Source organism: Erigeron canadensis, chromosome 5 (genome assembly GCF_010389155.1).
Source record: "Erigeron canadensis isolate Cc75 chromosome 5, C_canadensis_v1, whole genome shotgun sequence".
Taxonomy (NCBI): domain Eukaryota; kingdom Viridiplantae; phylum Streptophyta; class Magnoliopsida; order Asterales; family Asteraceae; genus Erigeron; species Erigeron canadensis.
In genome coordinates, this window is record NC_057765.1 from 30,190,624 (window position 1) to 30,210,776 (window position 20,153).

At 33.5% G+C, this 20,153-nt stretch overlaps 1 protein-coding gene across 2 annotated transcripts; it reads right to left on the minus strand.

Moving 5' to 3' along the window:
* Positions 1 to 4,989: 4,989 nt before the first annotated feature.
* On the minus strand, positions 4,990 to 20,153 carry LOC122600143 (alpha,alpha-trehalose-phosphate synthase [UDP-forming] 1). 2 transcript variants are annotated; one of them, XM_043772810.1, is made up of 17 exons: positions 20,039 to 20,153; positions 10,501 to 10,922; positions 10,326 to 10,423; positions 9,861 to 10,249; positions 9,667 to 9,781; positions 9,274 to 9,526; positions 9,088 to 9,176; positions 8,808 to 8,856; positions 8,490 to 8,590; positions 7,963 to 8,150; positions 7,452 to 7,569; positions 7,177 to 7,356; positions 6,972 to 7,094; positions 6,498 to 6,585; positions 6,170 to 6,300; positions 5,652 to 5,750; positions 4,990 to 5,550 (listed from the first exon to the last, which is right to left on the minus strand). In XM_043772810.1, exons 2-17 carry the CDS (start codon positions 10,844 to 10,846, stop codon positions 5,176 to 5,178), a joined length of 2,742 nt encoding a protein of 913 aa, XP_043628745.1. In that variant the 5' UTR covers positions 10,847 to 10,922; positions 20,039 to 20,153; the 3' UTR covers positions 4,990 to 5,175. The 2 variants fall into 2 exon arrangements, with proteins under 2 accessions (XP_043628745.1, XP_043628746.1); XM_043772811.1 differs by lacking the exon at positions 20,039 to 20,153 and having other exon boundaries at positions 10,501 to 11,030.

Sequence of the window (20,153 nt, forward strand, 5' to 3'; positions counted from 1 at the left end):
TGTTTTAATTATAATAAAATGTGTTTGTTTAATTATGTGAAAAATAAAAATGATATAATAAAATAATGGATGAAAGTGTTAGAAGTAGGGGTTATAAGGAGGGGTGTTCTTGGCTTCTCTAGAAGAGAGAGAGAAACTGATGAATATTGTTAGACGTAGGTTAGAAAAGGGGTGTTATAAGGAGGGGCCTAATGGTTCTAATTAAAAACTACGCTTAATCCAAGGGTCCAAGCTTCTCCATTTTTGAATTAAGGTTTCTCTTATATAATACTAGTCTTAATACCCGTACGATGTACGGTAGCTATATATTGTATCATAAAAAAAAATTCGAATATGTCTCATACATGATTCGTGAGTATGAAATAAATTATGGTTAAAAGTAAATCGATAATCGAAGTTAAACTATAATAAAAATATAATATATATTTAGTTAGAATTTTGGATTAACTTAAATTTTTAGAACCATATCAAAATCAGAACTTGTAAGCATAGTGGATGATGGCAAATAGTCTTGTAATTTCGGATCGTAAACTCAAATTTTTGAAGTCTTCATGTTGATAACTAATTATAATTAATATAAGTACAGTAGTTGAAGAATTGAGAAAAAAAGAAACAATTTATTAATATGAAGACGGTCAATCAAATAAGATTATAATGTCTTTTGTATTAATAAGCCAAGAGTTAAAGTTTAATTATAAGTCTAATAAAAAATTGAATTTATATATAACTAAAAAAAGTTAATTTAACAAAATAATTAAATTAAAAGCATACATGTTACGCCATGTGTCGTTTCAAAAACATGTTAATCCTCTTTTAGTTTATTGGTAGATATTTAGAGATAGTTGCAACTTTGCATGATTAAAAGAGCATGGCTGGTACTCTTCGTATGTGTTTTTTAATTATAAATGATGATTTTAGGTTAATAATTGAAACCAAAAGTGCCTTATCGATGTAACACCCCGTCTTACCACAGTACAATATTGTCCGCTTTGCCCGTAAGCTCACGGCTTTGTTTTTTGTTGCTCGGGCAAACTTCCCAGAAAGGTCATCCATTTGGCATTGCTGTCACCCAAGCACACTTAACTGTAGAGTTCTCCTCTCATCCACAACCAATGCGCCAAAAACGCGTTGTGTTATGTAAGGGCAATGATATTACTTATAGTCAGGATCACCATCGTATGTTAACGATGTATGCTTTTACACCCCCTTAACACAACTCAACGTTCTCGTTGAGTTATGCAAGTGCGCCGCCATACACTACTAACAATCCCAAGGGTTGCTCTGATACCACTTGTAACACCCCGCCTTACCACAACATAATATTGTCCGCTTTGCCCGCAAGCTCACGGCTTTGTTTCTGGTTAGTCGGGCAAACTTCCCAGAAAGGTCACCCATTTGGCATTGTTGCCACCCGAGCACGTTTAACTGTGGAGTTCTCTTCTCGTCCACAATCAATGCGCCCAAAACGCGTTGTGTTATGTAAGGACAATGATATTACTTACCGCCAGGATCACCCTCGTATGTTAGCGATGTATGCTTTCAAAGTCGTGAGCCTGCGGGCAAAGCGGATAATATTGTGTTGTGGTAAGGCGGAGTGTTACAAGTGGTATCAGAACAACCCTTGAGATTGTTAGGAGTGTATGACGCACTTGAATAACTCAACGAGGACGTTGAGTTATGTTGGGTGTGGATGAGAGGATAATTCCACAGTTAAGCGTGCTCGGGTGGCAGAAATGCCAAATGGGTGACCCTTCTGGGAAGTTTGTCCGAGCAACCAGAAACAAAGCCGTCAGCCTGCGGGCAAAGCGGACAATAACATACAAGGGGGATCCTGGATATAAGTGACATCATTGGTCTTACATAACACAACACGTTTTTGGCGTATTGGCTGTGGATGAAAGGAGAATTCCACAGTTAAGCGTGCTTTGTTGGCCCCAATGCCAAATGGTTGACCCTTCTTAGAAGTTTGTCCGAGCAACCAGAAACAAAGTTGTGACCCTGCAGGCAAAGCGGACAATATTGTGTTATGGTAAGGCGGGGTGTTGGTGTGAAAGCATATATCTAAGCATACAAGGTGGATCGTGGATATGAGTGACATCATTGGTCTTAAATAAGACAACGCGTTTTGGGCGTATTGACTGTGAATGAGAGGAGAACTCTACAGTTAAGCGTGCTCAAGCGGCAACGATGCTTTATGGGTAACCTTTCTGAGAAGTTTACCCAAGCAACCAAAAACAAAGCCGTGAGCCTGCGGGCAAATGGGACAATATTGTGTTGTGGTAAGGCGGGGTGTTACAAGTGGTATCAGAGCAACCATTGGGATTACAAAGTCGTGAGCCTTCGGGCAAAGGGGACAATATTGTGTTGTGGTTAGGCAGGGTGTTACAAGTGGTATCAGAGCAACCATTGGGATTGTTAGGAGTGTATGGCGCACCTGCATAACTCAACGAGGACGTTGAGTTGTGTTGAGGGGGTGTGAAAGCATACATCTTAGCATACAAGGGGGATCCTGGATAAAAGTGACATCATTGGTCTTACATAACACAATGCCTTTTGGGCGTATTGGTTGTGGATGAGAGAAGAATTTCACAGTTAAACGTGCTCAAGCGGCAACAATGCTTTATGGGTGACCCTTCTGGGAAGTTTACCCGAACAACAAAAAACAAAGCCGTGAGTCTGCGGACAATATTGTGTTGTGGTAACGCGGGGTGTTACAATCGAGCTCTGAGGCGAATTTACAACTCTAGGAGAGCGGGCCATTACTTTTCAAGCTCATCAAAATGACAATGTAATTAAATAAAGTAACAATCTCTATTTTGGCATACTTCTATTTTGTTGTATTGTGATATCTACATTACCACATATTTCCTCGTGGTTGATCTTGCCATCTTAATTGAGGTTTGTTTCTTTTAATCTTCATTAAACAAGCTTTATGCCATTTGTTTGTGCATTAAAGGTTATTGGAATCATGATGCACAATATGATAACTGATAATTTAGTGTTTATTGAAACTCATATATGTCTCACTCGTGTCCTAAATTTATCCTTCTTTTACTTTTACACAACACACAAGGGACGAAAAAGAACTACCCGAGTACATTCTTTGAACATTTAGACTAAATAGAGTGAGGCTCCATATTGCACTTCCTCTTGAATAATAATGTCAAAATATGGTAGATTAGATGTCATTTTTAGTGTATATGACTACTTTAGCTACATTGAATTTCTCCGGATACGCCAAATATAGTTTTTAATCTCCATAAATCTAGTTTTTAATCTCCTGATACGCCAGATATAGTTTCGGCCATTCCCATGCTTTAACTGGACCTGTTATGGTGAGTGGTGACCAAATGAGTTATTGCTGCAGTGCTATGTGTTAAATAAACTAGAACTTGAAAACCATTTTTTTTGACAACTTTTTGTTTCTTATGTCTACATTTGGTAGCTCGCTTTGAGAGTAATGGCATTTTTATTTCTACAAGATCTTGCCACTTGACTACCATCTACCCTTTGATGTTTTTACTATTAAATATTGAGCCAATTACTATTTACTAACACAAGTTTGTTGAGTCGTCATGTTGCTGTGACTAGTTACTACCTTTATAATTGGATAAATACTTGAAAGTAATGTTAAAAATTGGGTTGAATAAGTCAATAAACTGTATTTTAGTAGTTATATTATTGTTGTCACCCGGTCACCGACCGAGTTGTAATCATTTTTTTTAACAGCAAGTTAGTAGTTATTATTCGAGATACTACAACGACATTCAATTGAGCGGTATGCGGAATTTGAACCACGCTTGCTTGAGTTGAGGTAGTCTAATTCATTTGACAAATAATATATCTGATTATTAAGAATGATTGAAGAATGGAAATTATATATACCATTACCAAGTTGAATTGAATGATGAATAGTATTGGGCTGGTTGGCCTAATTACAAAATTTATTAGAAAGAATGATATTATTACAACATGTAATTATTAACAACAAAAACTGCATTATGAAGTTATACACTGTACAATAAAATTTGTACTATTGTTGTAGGTGGCTAATTATTGTTGTAGTAATATCAGTACCCAGTTTATTAAACGTTACTTCAAAATAATGATATGAAAATAAGATATATGAGGTTTGTAATGTGTATATGGTGATTTTGGGATTTGTTGCCTATTTAGGGATTCTGGGTTGGATTTATTTATGGGAAGGGAAATACGATCGGAGGCAAAGAAGATTAATAGGAAATTCAGTTATTTGTCTAATAAGAATTTAACTTGAGTTAGGTTAATGTAAATTGGTTAATTAATTAAATGACATGGAAAGTCCACCTCTTATTCCACGTAAGTTAGTATAAAAACCGTTTGTAATTTGTTAGTGTGTCTAGCACTCCTCTAACCTATTACCGTGTCACTAGTTACATGGTTCATTCAATTTACCGGGTTACTTACATAAACCCAAATAAAGTTTCTTGTATCTGAAGATAAGTTACATTCACACAGATACTTGACCCAAAATAAAATTACGTACTCGAACCTACGACCTTATCTTAAAAATGAATTGGTGCTTCTTTTGATAATGTACTTGCTGTGCTAAGGCCTCAGCCAACCTTGTAGCTCTTCCTGTCTCTTCTTCACTGCCACGTCATTTTTTCCCTCTCCTTAAATCACCTCTTCCTACTCATTACCAACCCTACCTCTTCCTTATCTCTTCCTCACAAAAAAAATAATATTATATAAACCAAAAAGTTAGTAAAATATTGCTTGGAAGTAAACGGTGCCCCCAAGTATTATTCCTTTTCATCGTTTTCGCTCGACGCCACAAGGAAGAGGAGAGGAAGGAAGAGACTAAGAAAAGTGTGCTGCCAATGCAAGAAGAGAGGAAGAGAAGGAAAGACTGAGGTGGTGGGACGGGGTTGGCATGGGCCTAAGTAATTTTTGCGGTATACTGATCACTTTCACAATATATAGATACACAAGTCTAACAATAACGAATAGAAGTTTTAAGCAAATGATATCACTAACGGAACAAATACCCTTCAATTCGAGTAATGACACAAGGTAATGCCTGAGATATGTTGGTTTATATGGAACTAATACTAACAATCAAGGAGTTTCAGACTAGATTCTAGACAGCGAAAATATAAACTCCTGCATATTGTCTAACTCCTAAGTAATATTTCACGAAGCTTGAGTAAGGTCTTTGAGAAATGAAACCACGTCATCCGATGATGATAGAAGGTACCGAGCATTTGAACGTGTGCGTCCTACTGCACATGAGAAATAGTTATCTGCTTTCAAATCTAAAACGTTCCACGACACCTTGTCTGGTGATGCCGATGGTCGTTTTCCACCATTCTCAGACGCGTGGTTCCTGATATTGTTAGTTGCTGTTCGCTTGTTATCTGGACTTTGTGGAGGTCGTTGATGAGGCTGTTTTTGAAATGATTTCGACCCACTTTTACCTGTCTTTCTGTCTCCAGGAAGCTTAGCACTTGGAATACCCATGCCATTATAAGGAAGCTCAGGCTCAAAAAAGGTGTATATATCTTCATCCTAAAGGAAACATAAAAGAGTTCTCGCATCATTGGTATTCTAATGATCAACCATTATGATAGATTATTAACATATGTTATATGTGTAACTTGAGTACATACCTTCCCAAGAAAGTGACCGATACATAGGACGTAATCAATGGGGGATGATATAGATTTGCTATGAACTATCTCGCCTAATATACGAACAATTGTGATACCCTGTAAATTTGTTCAAATATATTAGTATATTCAATTACTGATAGGCTTAGAGCGGGCAATCTCGACCTCACTTTTTTATTAATATGCTGATTTATATGTTTTATCTTTAACACGTTAATCAGTCTTGAGTTCCCCAAAGTGTATTTTCAATGCATGGGACTCTTGGTCGCTTAAGAAAATCTGATTGTTCCTGAAATCAGAGTCAAATCTGACACCATATATCAAACTTCAGAAAGACTGAGCAATAAGTGTGCCGGGTAACCTTGAACCATTTTGTACCAAAAACTTTCTACTTTGATCCATTACCCAACCCGCCCATTTTGCCACCTCTAGAGATCAATGTGGTTTTCTGATATTACTGATCTTTATAATGTATGTAAACTCTTAGCCATATAGTTATGACAAAGTCACAGATTCACCTTAGTTACACCAGCCGCTCGAACCTCTACAGAGCGGCTACCTTGTACTACATCTACAGATGCATTAGATATCGGGCCTGTCCACAGATGCTGCAGCATGTCTCGGGCTTGAAGCCTCCCAAATTCAACATCTGATTTCCCATTTCCATGAAAATTAGCAACCAAAAGAAAATATTAGGATATAAGAATAAGCCTTCCAAATTCAACATCTGGTTTCCCATTTCCATGAAAATTAGCAACCAAAAGAAATTCTTAGGATATACGATCATGTAATGATTATTACTATTTAAGGATCATGTAAGCCTGGATGAGGAAACAGTGAAAGTACCTGCATACTTGTAATTCCACACCAATGAAGTTTCACGAAGCTCAAAATGTGATCGAGGTGTTCTTTCAGTGAAATACTCAAAGACATGCTATCATAAAGATTACACAGTTAGGAGGGATCAAGGAAACAGACAAACATCTACATACTGGCGTTATTTGCGCACGCTTGCTTAGAACCCGATTGCTCAAGCTCAGTTTCGGCTCATTACTAGTCAAGCCTAAAAAAGCCCTGGTTGAAGCTTTGCTAACCTGAGGCTCAAGGCTTGTATTGTTTCATGTTGGCTCTAATGAGACTAAGCCATGTTTAGGGTCATACAAAATTTTCTCCAGTGGGCTCATATAAGCATGAGCCTTTGGTGTAATTCAGGCAAACCCATATAAAAGATGATCATTTCATTGTATTATACATAAACTAGCTCTTTCTTACACAACACAAGCCCATATAAAAGATAATCACACAAGTTTAAGTTAAAACCTTCACGCTGTCAACCCACTCCATGTTTGAATGCTCGGGCATAGTTGTCATCCAGGTTCCTTTTGTGGAACGTAGAAACATTCCATTTTCAGCAGCCAGCCACATATTGAACTCTCCAAAGTTCTGGAAAATGAACAGCACCTCAAAACTATCAAAACAAAATGATACATGATTAAACAGACAAATAGTTAATTCCAATAAATACCTCATCTAATACACTTCGATCACTGCCACTGAGTACAATAACAGTTGTTTGTGGATCGTTGCAAAGCTCTATCAGTGATTCTTTTAGTTCAGGGTGCAGCTTAAGATCCATTTCCCGGATCTGATCACCCCCGCGCCTATCAGGAGTATCAACTGGTTCCGTTAATGTAGCACTGAATCCCTGTGGTTTTTGATGATGTGAAACCAGAAAATAAAATCAATATAGGATAAGTAAACGGTTTAATTAGGTTTTACAACAGGATATAGAAGCAGTACCAGTATGATTAATCGGTTACTTGACTGCAAATAACGCTCTATAGCCTCTTCAACAGGAAGTGATGGTGGAACTTGCCTTATTCTTTGTTGCGCTTCAACTACGGTATCATTTAACTCACTGCAATATCAAAGTTGAAATAGGTCAAATCTTAGATGCATCAAAGTCAAATGGGTTGAGTATGGTTTTAGTTTATCCTTAACAGATTAAATGAGTTATATCAAAGGAAGCAGACATTTGAATAACGTGACATGTTCCAAGTCCTAAAGTGCAATATTAACACATTAAGTGTTAATGACATTAACTATTAATAACACTGAACCTAAATTTGTTCATATGTTAACAACCATAGTACCATACCCAAGCCAACACAACCTGTACCAATAGCAACACGGTCATGCTTTTACCTAAACCTGTTTTGAGCTGCTAGCTGACCATACTACCACCTCATTTTGACACCTCTTGTCAAAAGCATGTTCCTTTAGGAGGATAAGGCATGGAAACAGGATGTACCTCACAAAAGTTTCTGCCCATTCTTGAGCAGTATGGGTTGTGACATGCAAAAAGTTGTGTCGGTGACGTTTTTCTCTTTCTTCAGCACTCATATTCAAAGCTTGGCCTATTGAAGCAGCCACTTCAGTTATGTTCCATGGATTAACTAGAATAGCCCCAGCACCAAGGGATTGTGCAGCACCCGCAAACTACAAGTATACAATAAGAATTACATACACGTCTTTATGTAAATATAACTATAGTAAAGGTAGTTATCTATATATACCAGATGATACAATCCATAAATACATATAGCAATTTCATAGAAACCAGTACTTTTTTCGAGTTCAACTAATGATAAAGTCCATACTAGAAAAAGTATCAAAGTTTTTACAGAAGGTAAAGGTTAGTCCCAAAAACATAGAAACAACATCAAAGACTTTAAGCAATAACTTTCTTAGGATTAAACCTTAACTTTTGGCCTTTTGCCCAATGTGGCAATAACAAATGATAACAGTTTTCGATGTAGGTTAGGTACCAATAGTTACCTCACTTAAAATCAGAACCCCTCTTTTAGCATCTTGGCATGCAACAAACTCATAACTGACAAGATTCATTCCATCCCGCAAAGATGTGACAATGGCTATATCTGGAAATGTGAAAACCAAAACACGCAATATCGATAATTAAAAACAAACTCATTTGCAAATTCATATATATTTTGCTGTCTTGGATATCCAATAGCTCACACAATAGGTCAACATTTTTTAACAGTGCAACATGCATAAAAATTATAATCCTGTAGTCCCAACGTGTTTACATGAACTGTAAGAGAAAAATAACAAAAGATAATTGTGGATTAGTACCAGTGACAGCATATAGTGCACATAAAGCCTGAAAATCAAGAGAGCGGTCCTGCATACATAACAGAATGTTGTTCAAAACATTAATAAAAACCAAATATAATGGTCAATTTGTTTTCCAAAGACTTATGCTATGCAGCAGCTTTCATTTGGCTTTCTGAATTCTATGTTTTATCTTGGTAATGAGAAGGTAAGATTTTAGATTAGTTTGACTCATCAAAGCCACATATTGGGATTAGACTGATCAGATCTTACAGCTATTGCTAAGAGATGAAAGGCTAACCAGATGATGAATTGGAACAGTTGTCAGTGTCCCAAACCTTCCATTTATCCTGCCCACAATTTCATGGACCTGACTAGTGAGTTTCTGATCTGAAAATACACATTATCAGAAACACAAAGACACGTTAGCTATATGATAAACTGAGAACCATTAGTACCTAAATATTCCAATAACTTGGAAACTTACACTCTGGAACATCTGTTCTAGTTGGTACTGCAATCTGTAACAAAACTACTTTATCACGCCAATATGGATTCTCTTCTAGAAACTTCTCAAAGGCAAGTATCTTTTGGGGAATCCCTTTGATCATATCTAGTCTGTCAACGCCTAACATCACCTTTCTACCAGAAAATCTCTCTTTCAATTCTTTCATATGCTCCTGTACTTGTGGATTCTCGAGTGCACAAATGAATCTATCTGAGTCTATACCAATTGGAAACTGTACTCCAATCCAATAAAGAACAAAAATCAGAGTTAAAAACTATCACGTAAGTGTGAGATTTCCTATAAGAATAAAGAGGTCTTTCTTTATGTATGAGCAATTAAAGGTGTACATTAGAAGAGTCAACGTAAAATTACCGCAGCAACTCGAGTCAATCTCCCTTGATCCTCAACCCCCTCAGGAGTACCTTCGAGTCCAAGGATACGGGTACAAGCACTAACAAAGTGCCTTGCATAGTCATATGTATGGAATCTATAAAACAACTCATTTTATTAGAATGTGTCTTTTAATATGAAAAAGTTTCTTTAGTCAGGGAAAATTACAAACTTACCCAACCAAATCAGCAGCAAGAACCGCACGTAGAAGCTCAGAACGAGAAGGCAATGTCCTATGGATTTCAGAAGACGGGAAGGGAGTATGAAGGAACCAACCAACTTTCATGTTGCTGTTGTGATCCTTCAAGCATTTTGGAAGGAACATAAGATGGTAATCGTGGCACCAAACAACATCACCTTCTTCATAATGCTCATTAACCACATCAGCAAACATTTGATTTGCTTTCTTGTATGCTGCAAACTGAGATTGGAAACTTCTAGTTGTAGCTAAACGGTCTTCTTGTGGAAGACCAAGATAATGGAAAAGGGGCCACAATATGTTGTTACAATAGCCATTATAATATTGATGCACAACTTCTTCATCAAGAAACACGGGTATACACCTCTGCAATGATATTAACTAATCATAACCAATACACTTAATTCCAGTTTTTAATCTTAAAGGTTAGAAAAAACAGTACCTTTTCTGCCAATGCTTTAGTCAACGCCCTCTGCCCAGGCTCATCTGGCACATTTACACCCGCCCATCCGATCCATTTTGCTTCAACCTCCTTCACACCTTCAACACATTCAAATGCAACAATTAAACTTCACTTCCTATACATTTAAGAGAAAAAAGGAAGTATAAAAACTTACCAAGGAGGGCACTCACAAGGCCACCAGCACTAACCTCCAGAGACCAGCTCTCTTCACCTCTTCTGACAGCAGAAACTGGCAGTCTATTCGCAACAACCAACAAGCGTTGGGTAAAGAGTCCACCATCTGGTTTTTCCCAACCATCTCTTGCAGCAGAAGCACCTTCTAGGTACTGTTCTACAAAGTTATCGCCATCTTTTAACCTTTCATACTCAGAGGCATCATTGTTGGTAAGCTCATTAGAATATGAAGCTTTGCTATTCTTTCTTAGCTCTCGTTCTCTTAAAAGCCTCTCAATACGACTTGTTGGAACCGTTGAGTTGCCATTATACTTGTTCCCAGGCATGATTGTCTTTTCTACAACCAGACCTCCCAAACCAACCTCAAGAGGACTGGATAAGGTTCACAAAGCAGTTTTTGTTCTACATTATGATTAAAACAAATTAATGGATTAACCAGTGCGCACTTCAAAACAAGAGTAACAATCTTAGCACAACTCGTCATTTAGTAATAAAAAATTCTTCACCATCCTCAACAACACAAAAAATACCTAGAATCCTAGATAACCAAAACAAAAGAACACAAAAGAAAGAGATAACAGGGAAACAAATGGGATCCACATAAATTTTCAGAATCCAAATGGGGTCCTACCACTTCTGCTATTCAGTCCAAAATTTCAAAAGCAAAATCACACATTTACAATTCATTTTACTTTAATAATCCCAATTAAATCCCATATAAATAAACTCAAAAACTAAACAAAACAAGACAAGAAACACACTAGGCCAAATATATGTAACTTTTTTTTAGAGTTTGCAATATTTAGTCTTAGGTGCTATGATTAACTCGCAGTAAAGTCTTGTTATTTGAAAATTATTTTTAAGGTGTGTTCATTTCTATGAACGACACTTTACTGTGATTTAGCCATAAGACTATGATAAGCAAAATCCTTAGGAACATAATGACATCGCATGTAAACAAACAATACAAACTGGTGAAGATACAAACTTTAAAGATATAAAAACAAATCCCAGTTGATATAAATTCAAGAAACATATAATCAGACACTTATTCTCCAAATAATAGTTTCAAGATATCTAAAACTAAAGGCATTGTAACAAACACTACAAACTACATAAAGAAGCAAAGTTTCAAGAAATTAAAAAAAAGTCCGTTTAACATATATACAAAACATAAAGCAAACAATTTAGATTCAAGATTTATAAAAAATAAGGACATTGCATGTAAACAAAAATTATAAACTGCATAAAGATACAAAGCTTCAAGAAATTTCAAATTTAACAAAACCAAGTTGATATAAATTCAGAAAACATAAGCTTTTTAAACACTAAAAAAATATGGGGTTTGCTAAACGAAGCCCTAAGGGCCTTCGTTAAGGTGCATTAAATAGTAGTTACTTACCATAAAACTCAAGGGTAGACTTTTGATATGGAAAGGTACAATGACAATCTTTTTATGGACGTTAAGTGAAGCCCCAAGGGTTTTGTTAAGTTGACATAAGAAATTCCAAACTCGCGTTTTTTCCAAACTTGCAACTGAACGCGTTTTTGAAGCTTTAAAAGGTTTCTTAGAGATAAAATTCCTGTTTCATTTTCTTGAAAATGGAAAATAGAAAATTACAAGAAGTTTTTAATAACTAAACACAACCGTTAATACAGTGTTAGTTTCAAGATTTTCAAAAAAATAGGACATTGCATGTGAAAAAACACCATAAACATCAAAAAGGAACAAGCTTCGGAGAAATTAAACAAACCCCAAATGAGATAAATTCAAAAAATATATAATCAAATACTAATTCGCCATAATTAGTTTCAAGATTTCTGAAATAGAGACATTGCATGTAGGCAAACACTATAAACTGCATAAAGATTCAATCTTTACAAAATTAAACAAACATTAATGTCAATGGCAACAATACCCAATTCCGCCATGAACAGAACACACAAAATTAAACAAACCCCAGTTGATATAAATTCAAGAAGAGTGAACATAAAGAAAGACTAACCAAAAATGAAGCATATTTTGTTGGAAAGAAAGATCATGAGCCGTTAGAATCCCAGGTGAAGAAAAGAGGGTTTAAGAGAGAGAAAGGAGGGGTGGTGTTTGGGTGGCACATAGTGGGAGAAAGAAGAGGGAACATATGGATCCTCGTGTAAGCTTTACAAGGTCTATGTCACACAGCCATGCAGGTCAAATACACCAATCATTGGTCATTATCTATGCTTCAATTTTGTTTATGTTTAAATTAATTAATTTGATTAATGGGTATGTAGATTTGAATGTGGCCACACGAATTTAATTTTAAAATTTTGATCTAGTTGAGTTTTTTATTTCAAATCTTTAAAAGATATGGTTTTTATTAGAGATTTAAATTGGATATTTATTTTGTGAGAAAACTCTATAACATAGAACCGGTTAAGATAATGTATGTTAGATCTTTCGTCATTTCATCTATAAGTAATTTATACCTTTTATAATAAAATTAATTTGTGAGTGTTTGGTTATATGTTTTAAAATGGTGACATGTAAATAAGAACTTGTTTAGTGTAATTGAAGTATATGCTCGTGTCTAAAAATACTGTTGATGGTACGAAAGATACATGCATCAAGTCACCGGCATCCGAGATTAAATTTGTGGGGGTCAAAACAATCAAACCTATTATGTGTCTTAGGAACATTTCTTGTGACGGTCTCAAGAAACGACACAAAACTACTGCAAAGTTATATCTTTGCTAAACAATGAATTAATTAAACATAAGGTGTATGTTAACTTGCGGAGTTGATGGCTGCTTACAACATTTAGTTCTTCTTCTTATGCCTTTTGAATACTTAGATGAGCTGCAAAGTCACAGACGATTTATTTAATCTCGGACCATTATGAAAACACATACTGAACAACGACGAGCTAGTTGACCAACAAGGTTGATCAACGAGTTCCATCAATAGGTGTTCACAGTAAATGAGCGGGAGTTGTTTCTTTGATCGGTAAGTAAGAATGTATACGAGTCAAAAACCGGCCCGACCCATACAAACCCGTGACCCACATATGCACCAAAATGGGAACTATGACCTGGCCCGTTACCCTTTCATGCAGGTCGGTTTGGGCAAGTTTTGGTTCGGTTCTCGGGTTTAACAGACTTTTGTTCATTCACATGTCAAATAACTGACATACTCAACCATACCCAACCCACCCGAAACCCAGAAGTGCATGAAAATGGGAACCGTGAAGCGACCCATTACCCACTTAGACGAGTCTGTTGAGGTCGGGTTCAGGCTGGTCAAAAACGGGCCATAGGTTCCGGGTCAATTGCACATCCCTATATGTAAGTGCTTTGACTTATTCAAAGGTCACTTTTAATAGTGATCTAAAGAAAAGGTATTCATCCAATCCAAATTTATTTGAAAAAATTAAATATCTTATATTTTGGATTTGAGTAATGATTTCTCAAAATTTCACATATCCTGGAATATCAAATAAAAAAAAAACTATTTCTAAGTTTTCGTTATTGGACGATCAGCGGCAGTGTGGTGATTGTGGTTTTGGCAGTGTGATTATCAATGTAAAAGTAACTGATTTAAAAAGGGTAATATTGTTATTATATGATTTGAGAAATTTTTAGTGTAAATAACTTCATTAGAACTATTATAAGTATAGGTAAAGATGTTTGATTTATTAGTTGTTTAAGTAGTAGATCTCGCTTAGAGACTTGGGGTTAACCTTGTTGGGGAGAAGACGAATATGGTTCAGATTTTTGTTGGCGGTTCCCACGGGGGTCGTACAAGCAGGTCTTGTAAGTACGGATTATTAGCCCCTTGTTGCCTCCGAGTGCTTATCCGAATGCGGTCGTACATGTCGGGTGTGGACATGTCACGTGTGTGGTCCGACCCTAAATGGCTTCACTTTGTTGCCAGTGCTTGTTTAATTCGGGGTAACAAGATACATCATTGTTAATGAATAAAATGATCAATATTTAGGAACTTGTATGTAAAGATATTATAATTTTAAGATTTAGACTATTTAAAAAACAAAAATTTTTGAATATTTTGGATATTTGAAACGACCTACCAACAATGTTTAGATATTCGTATGTGATAATTCATGTATAGGCTCGATCTTCTAATATGCGTTGAAGAACAATATAGGAAGTTTAGTCGTTGGGCAATTAATAATCATCGATGGTTTTTTTATGTAAGGAAACAAACATATATTAAAGGGATTAATATTTTAGAATGTAAATAATTTTACATGAATTGTCATAGTGTGTATGAAACTTCATTTATATGTATTGTATGTAATGAACTTCCAAATCTTGTGTATTGTATGTATTTGTGTATATGTGCCAACCATATGAGTTGCCACTTGTAAGTCTTTGATTTGTCGGATACATACAATACACAGGATTTGAAAGTTCATTACATACAATGCACAAGATTGAAGTTCGATATACACTATGACAAATCGTGTAAAGTTATATACATTTTGAAATACTAATCCCTACATTAAAATAGGATATAATAAGAAAAGGGTTAAGTATCTGGAAGTGTAAGTAACTTTCACATTTTTCCTATTGTGTGAATGTAACTTTTATTTGGTTCATTGTATGTAACTAACCTGCTAAATTTGAACGCTTAATGTAAAATTTTTACGTTGACCAATCAAAAACTTCTACGTGGCAGCTCATATGGTGTGTCACGTATACACTTTTACATTAATCGTTCAATTTACCGAGTTAGTTACATACAATGAACCAAATGAAAGTTACATTCACACAATAGAAAAAGTATAAAAGTTACTTACACCACCAGATACTAAACTCCTAAGAAAAATATCCAACTCCCAAGGATTATTGTTTTAGCCAAAACTAAGATCGAACAAAATTCTATGAATCGTCCAAATATGATAATCAAATAATTAATATATGCAATAAGAGTCGAATAATTAATTTTGTAAATTGATACTAAGATTCATTGGCATATCCGACTATTGATTATACATACATACCCTTCTTATTCACAAATCTACTATATTAAGGTTTTGCAATATGTTGATTGACAACATTTCTATCTACCATTTTTTTAAACACCCGACATATCATATATAGTCAATGCTAATCAATGTAATTCAAATACTATTCGATGTAATTCAATTAGGCTTTCTTAAGGGTGGACGGAGTGGTGCGGGGAGTGAATAGGTACCGGTCTGGTACCTAATAAGTGGGGAGGAGAATGGAGAGGGCTGTCCTTGGGCTCGTCTTGGTATATTTGACCGTTTTCTTCTTTTTCAAAGTTTTTCTTTTAATTAACCGCCATTAACATCGATATATATATATGTGTGTGTGTGTGTGCAGGTGTGTGGTGGCAGGGGAAACAGTCAAACTTCAACTAAAGGATTTTTAATTTGAATTTACATTATAAACCTTAGATTTTTTACTATTTATTAAATTGGCACAAAATATTTTCTATACATTATTATTATTATTATTATTATTATTATTATTATTATTGTTATTATAAAAACATCCCTTCCATTAAAAATAAAAATGATTATTATTTTATTAAAACTTTAATTTGTTTTTTTTTAAAAATGTAATTAGTTTTATAATATGAAAAAAAAAAATAGAATAGGGTGGGGAGGGGCGGGAAGGAGCGGTAAAGCACTCCGTGCATTTAGGGTTGGGCGGGGAGGGAGTAAAAAACCGAGGAGCGGAGGGGACGGATGGTGAAGCACTACCCTACTCTAATAGAAAGGACATGTGTTGATGGTTATATGTTCAAAAGAAGATGATTTATCCTCTTAACAAATTAGCTTAAAAATTCTCCTAATAGTTTTAGATGGTAACATGTGGATATCATTAATTCTCTTTCCTAGTTTTGCCCCCTGATTTTTCAAATGTCACAATCCTATGAATTAGAAGGATTTTTAGGCTAATAAATTAGAAGGATTGATCATTATTCATTTTCAAATTATTATATGCTTACGTAATACACATCACCGATAATGATAGCCATGTAGATATTTGTTTATTTTCCCTGACATTTCTTCAACCAAGAATTTTCAACTGAGAAGTCAACTATCAAATGTCACCTAATTTTTATATTCAAAATCTTTTGAAAAATGATATCTTTAATACCATTATTTTTGTGTGTACACATCTTTGTATCGTGAAAATATACATAAAAAAGAAAATATATTTATGTATACACGTAAGGATAAATATGCATAAAAATGTAAGAAATTTTTTGTTGTTGTTTTGCATGTGAAAGATTACCAATACTTTTTGAAGGCTGCATTATTAGGTCCCTGAATAAGGAAAAGTAATCAAGTCATCACTACCTTTTGGATCATAAGAAAAGCAAAGATTCATTATGCTTTTATGGCGATCATGTCTTTTTACAAACCTATACTACTTGTTAAAACAAATGTTTTTTTTTTTTTAAATTATAAGAGTGAAAATGTCTAAAATATCATCCCTAATCTATATTATGTAATATTTTCACCTAACATTTTTTAAAATATTTTTATATACAATATCCTCTTAACATTAATGATTAAATTACATTATCAATTCTTTATCCTTTAAAATATCTTCATTAACCCATTAAATCAATTACCTTTATTATCAATTAACTACAATATTCGTTGCCCCCACCACCACACTGTCGTTGTCACGAGTATCGCCGTATTGCACGGATACAAAGCTAGTTATTACCAACAAAAACAAAAATATTGGTAAATTGGTTATCTCATAAAATAATTTTTAGTTACAATATATGTGAAAATTTACTATTCAGTTAACCTTTTTTACAAAATATGCATTAATAATTCGTATAAGTTGATACATTTAAAAACACTTGATTATATGTCACTTTCTCTGTTGTACGTCAAAACTTGGATATCTTTAATATATATTAAAACAAAAACTCTTAATTCAAATTTGAAAAAGTATACACCATTGATTAAATTTTATCTTTTATTCTCCACCATTAGATTTCTTTGATTACATCATCATTGATTAAAGAATTGATCAATAACATTTTTAGTCCTTATACTTTACTTTTATTCAAATAAATCATTTAGTTTATTTATTTTAATTTAGTAATTGGCCTAATTAGATACTACTCAACAATTTTATTAACCACATCTTTATAACAATGGTACTCCTTATTCTTTAATGTTATAATTTAACATTTTTTTTATCTATTTATGTAGCATATATTATATTTTCATGTATATAAAGTTTTTTATATTATATTTGTATTTCTAATGTCGTCTAATTGACTATTCTATAAAATTTCAATTCAAAATGGGTTGATAAAATTAAATATGATATTTAAGTTTTGATAAAATTATAATTTTGATATATATTTACTATATGCTCATTTGTTTATTAATAATCTATACCATTTACTTCACTAATTATTTTTTGGCAAACAATCTTAGTTGTATGATTTTAATAAAACATTATAAATATTAAATTGTTATCTGAAATTTTAGTTACATTTTCTTTACATTAATAACATTATATTTCAATGACACTACAAATATTTTTAAAAATATTTATATTACATTATATTATGATGTGATTCCTTAAATACATGGATTAAAATAATACCTTGAGTACCCTTGATAAAAATAGAGATATAGCTACAATTTAGTATTAATAAAAATATCTTTTTAATATTTCATGTATATATAGTTTTATGGTTGGATACATTATTAGTTAACATTCTTTCTTAACAGGGAATATGGTATTATAGTTGGGTTCAAAAGTTTATAAAATATTTATTTAGATGCTAATAGTTTAACTTTAAGATATTAAAAGTTTTTTAATAAACAAAAATTTTTTTTTACAAACTCTACGTGTTAAGCTAGTTTGTTCAATAATTTGAGAACTACAAAAAACAAATTTATAACGGTTTATTCATGCACAAAAACTTGTGACGTGAGATACCTCTTCATAGACTAAAAATAAATTCTAGATGATTAAAACACATGTTTCATTTTCAAAAATCACTCAAGTTTATCAGATGTTGGGAGAGAAATGAGATTAATTGACTAAATTAACTTTTATGTTGGTAAAAAAAATTGTGTTTTAAGTATATTATCATAAAGTTATTGTCATCTTTACACTAAGAAACACAAAAACATGTCATGGAAACATATGTCCAATTGTCCAAATCGTAGCAAAAATTAGATTTAGTATCTCCGTTGACATCATCAACTTTCAAAAGGCAAAATTATTATTTATGATTAGAAAAGTTTGTTGTTTGATATTCTTTTTCTAAAAGGTAGTGCATGCAAGTGTGTTGATATTCCTTTTTAAAAAGTAAATAAAAGCTTGAAAAACCTGAATAACACGCACAATATATTCAAAGTTTTTATTTTCAGCTTTTTTCATAAAGTTGCAACGTCATCATAATAATATTTTTAAAAAAAGAAAAGAAAAACACTAAAAGGAAGTTCACACAAATTGTATACTATTTGGTTATCCACAATGAAACTTGAACCACGAACTATAGATTGATCAGCCATTACATACAAATATGACCCTAAAGTTTGACCGTTAGTGCATAATATTGTTGCATTCTCATTCTTAAACGGTAATTAATTAAAATCTACCTCTTATACGAAGTTATTTATTTTTTACTAAAGAGATTGTTGTGACTATGACATGCAACCGCTAGTGCATTTATATATATACTAACACAGAATGTGCAATCAATATAATTACTATGATCATATTCTTATAATATTTGAATATGATAATTATAATTATAAGAAGGCTATTTGAACATAACTTTAAATAGTAACCACACCAAACCATCAAAAATTCATTATTTTATACAGTATAATATAATGTTATTGTACAAAAAATAAAAATAATAATAATAATAGATATGATCAAGATTAGCTAAATCATTGGTTAGTGGATAAGTACTATACTTAATCAACTAGATTAATTAGCTAAAAATGGAGAATAACGAAAGTAGAAGATCAAGATCAATAAAATAGTAACTTAGAGAAGAAATTAAAAGGATCGAGAAAGAAATCAAAGTAAAACAGCATTTGCTTAAACTCATAATTACTATTTCTACTTGTAATCATCAACTATTCTGACTTTTATGTCTAATAGAATAAGCATATAACTAGTACTATACTTATACCAAAAATTAGCATGAAACGTTTTGTAATAAGGACAAAAAGTTAACTACATATCTCACTAAATTCCAATATATATGCCTAATTTTGAAACATGAGAGATCATAATTCAACAACAATAGATGCATACAAATCATATATATATGAGTACGAACATAATCTTGTTTAAGGGCCTACATAAAGAACACTCTTTCAATAAAAAAAATTGAAGTTTTATAAAAACCAATTGATCAACAATGATTTCTAAGTATTCATCCAAATCAACACATTTACAATCACTACACAATAATGTACAACAACAATTCTTAGATTTGAGAAGGAAAAAAAATCGAATCAGAGATAAAAAAAAATGCTAACCTGATTATTGATCGATCAACAATGAACAATCTTCAAAATTCTTTCTAGTTGTAGAATTGAAAGGGTTGTATCGTATGAGTGGGAAACCAAGGGGTTTTGTAGGTGTAGAAATATG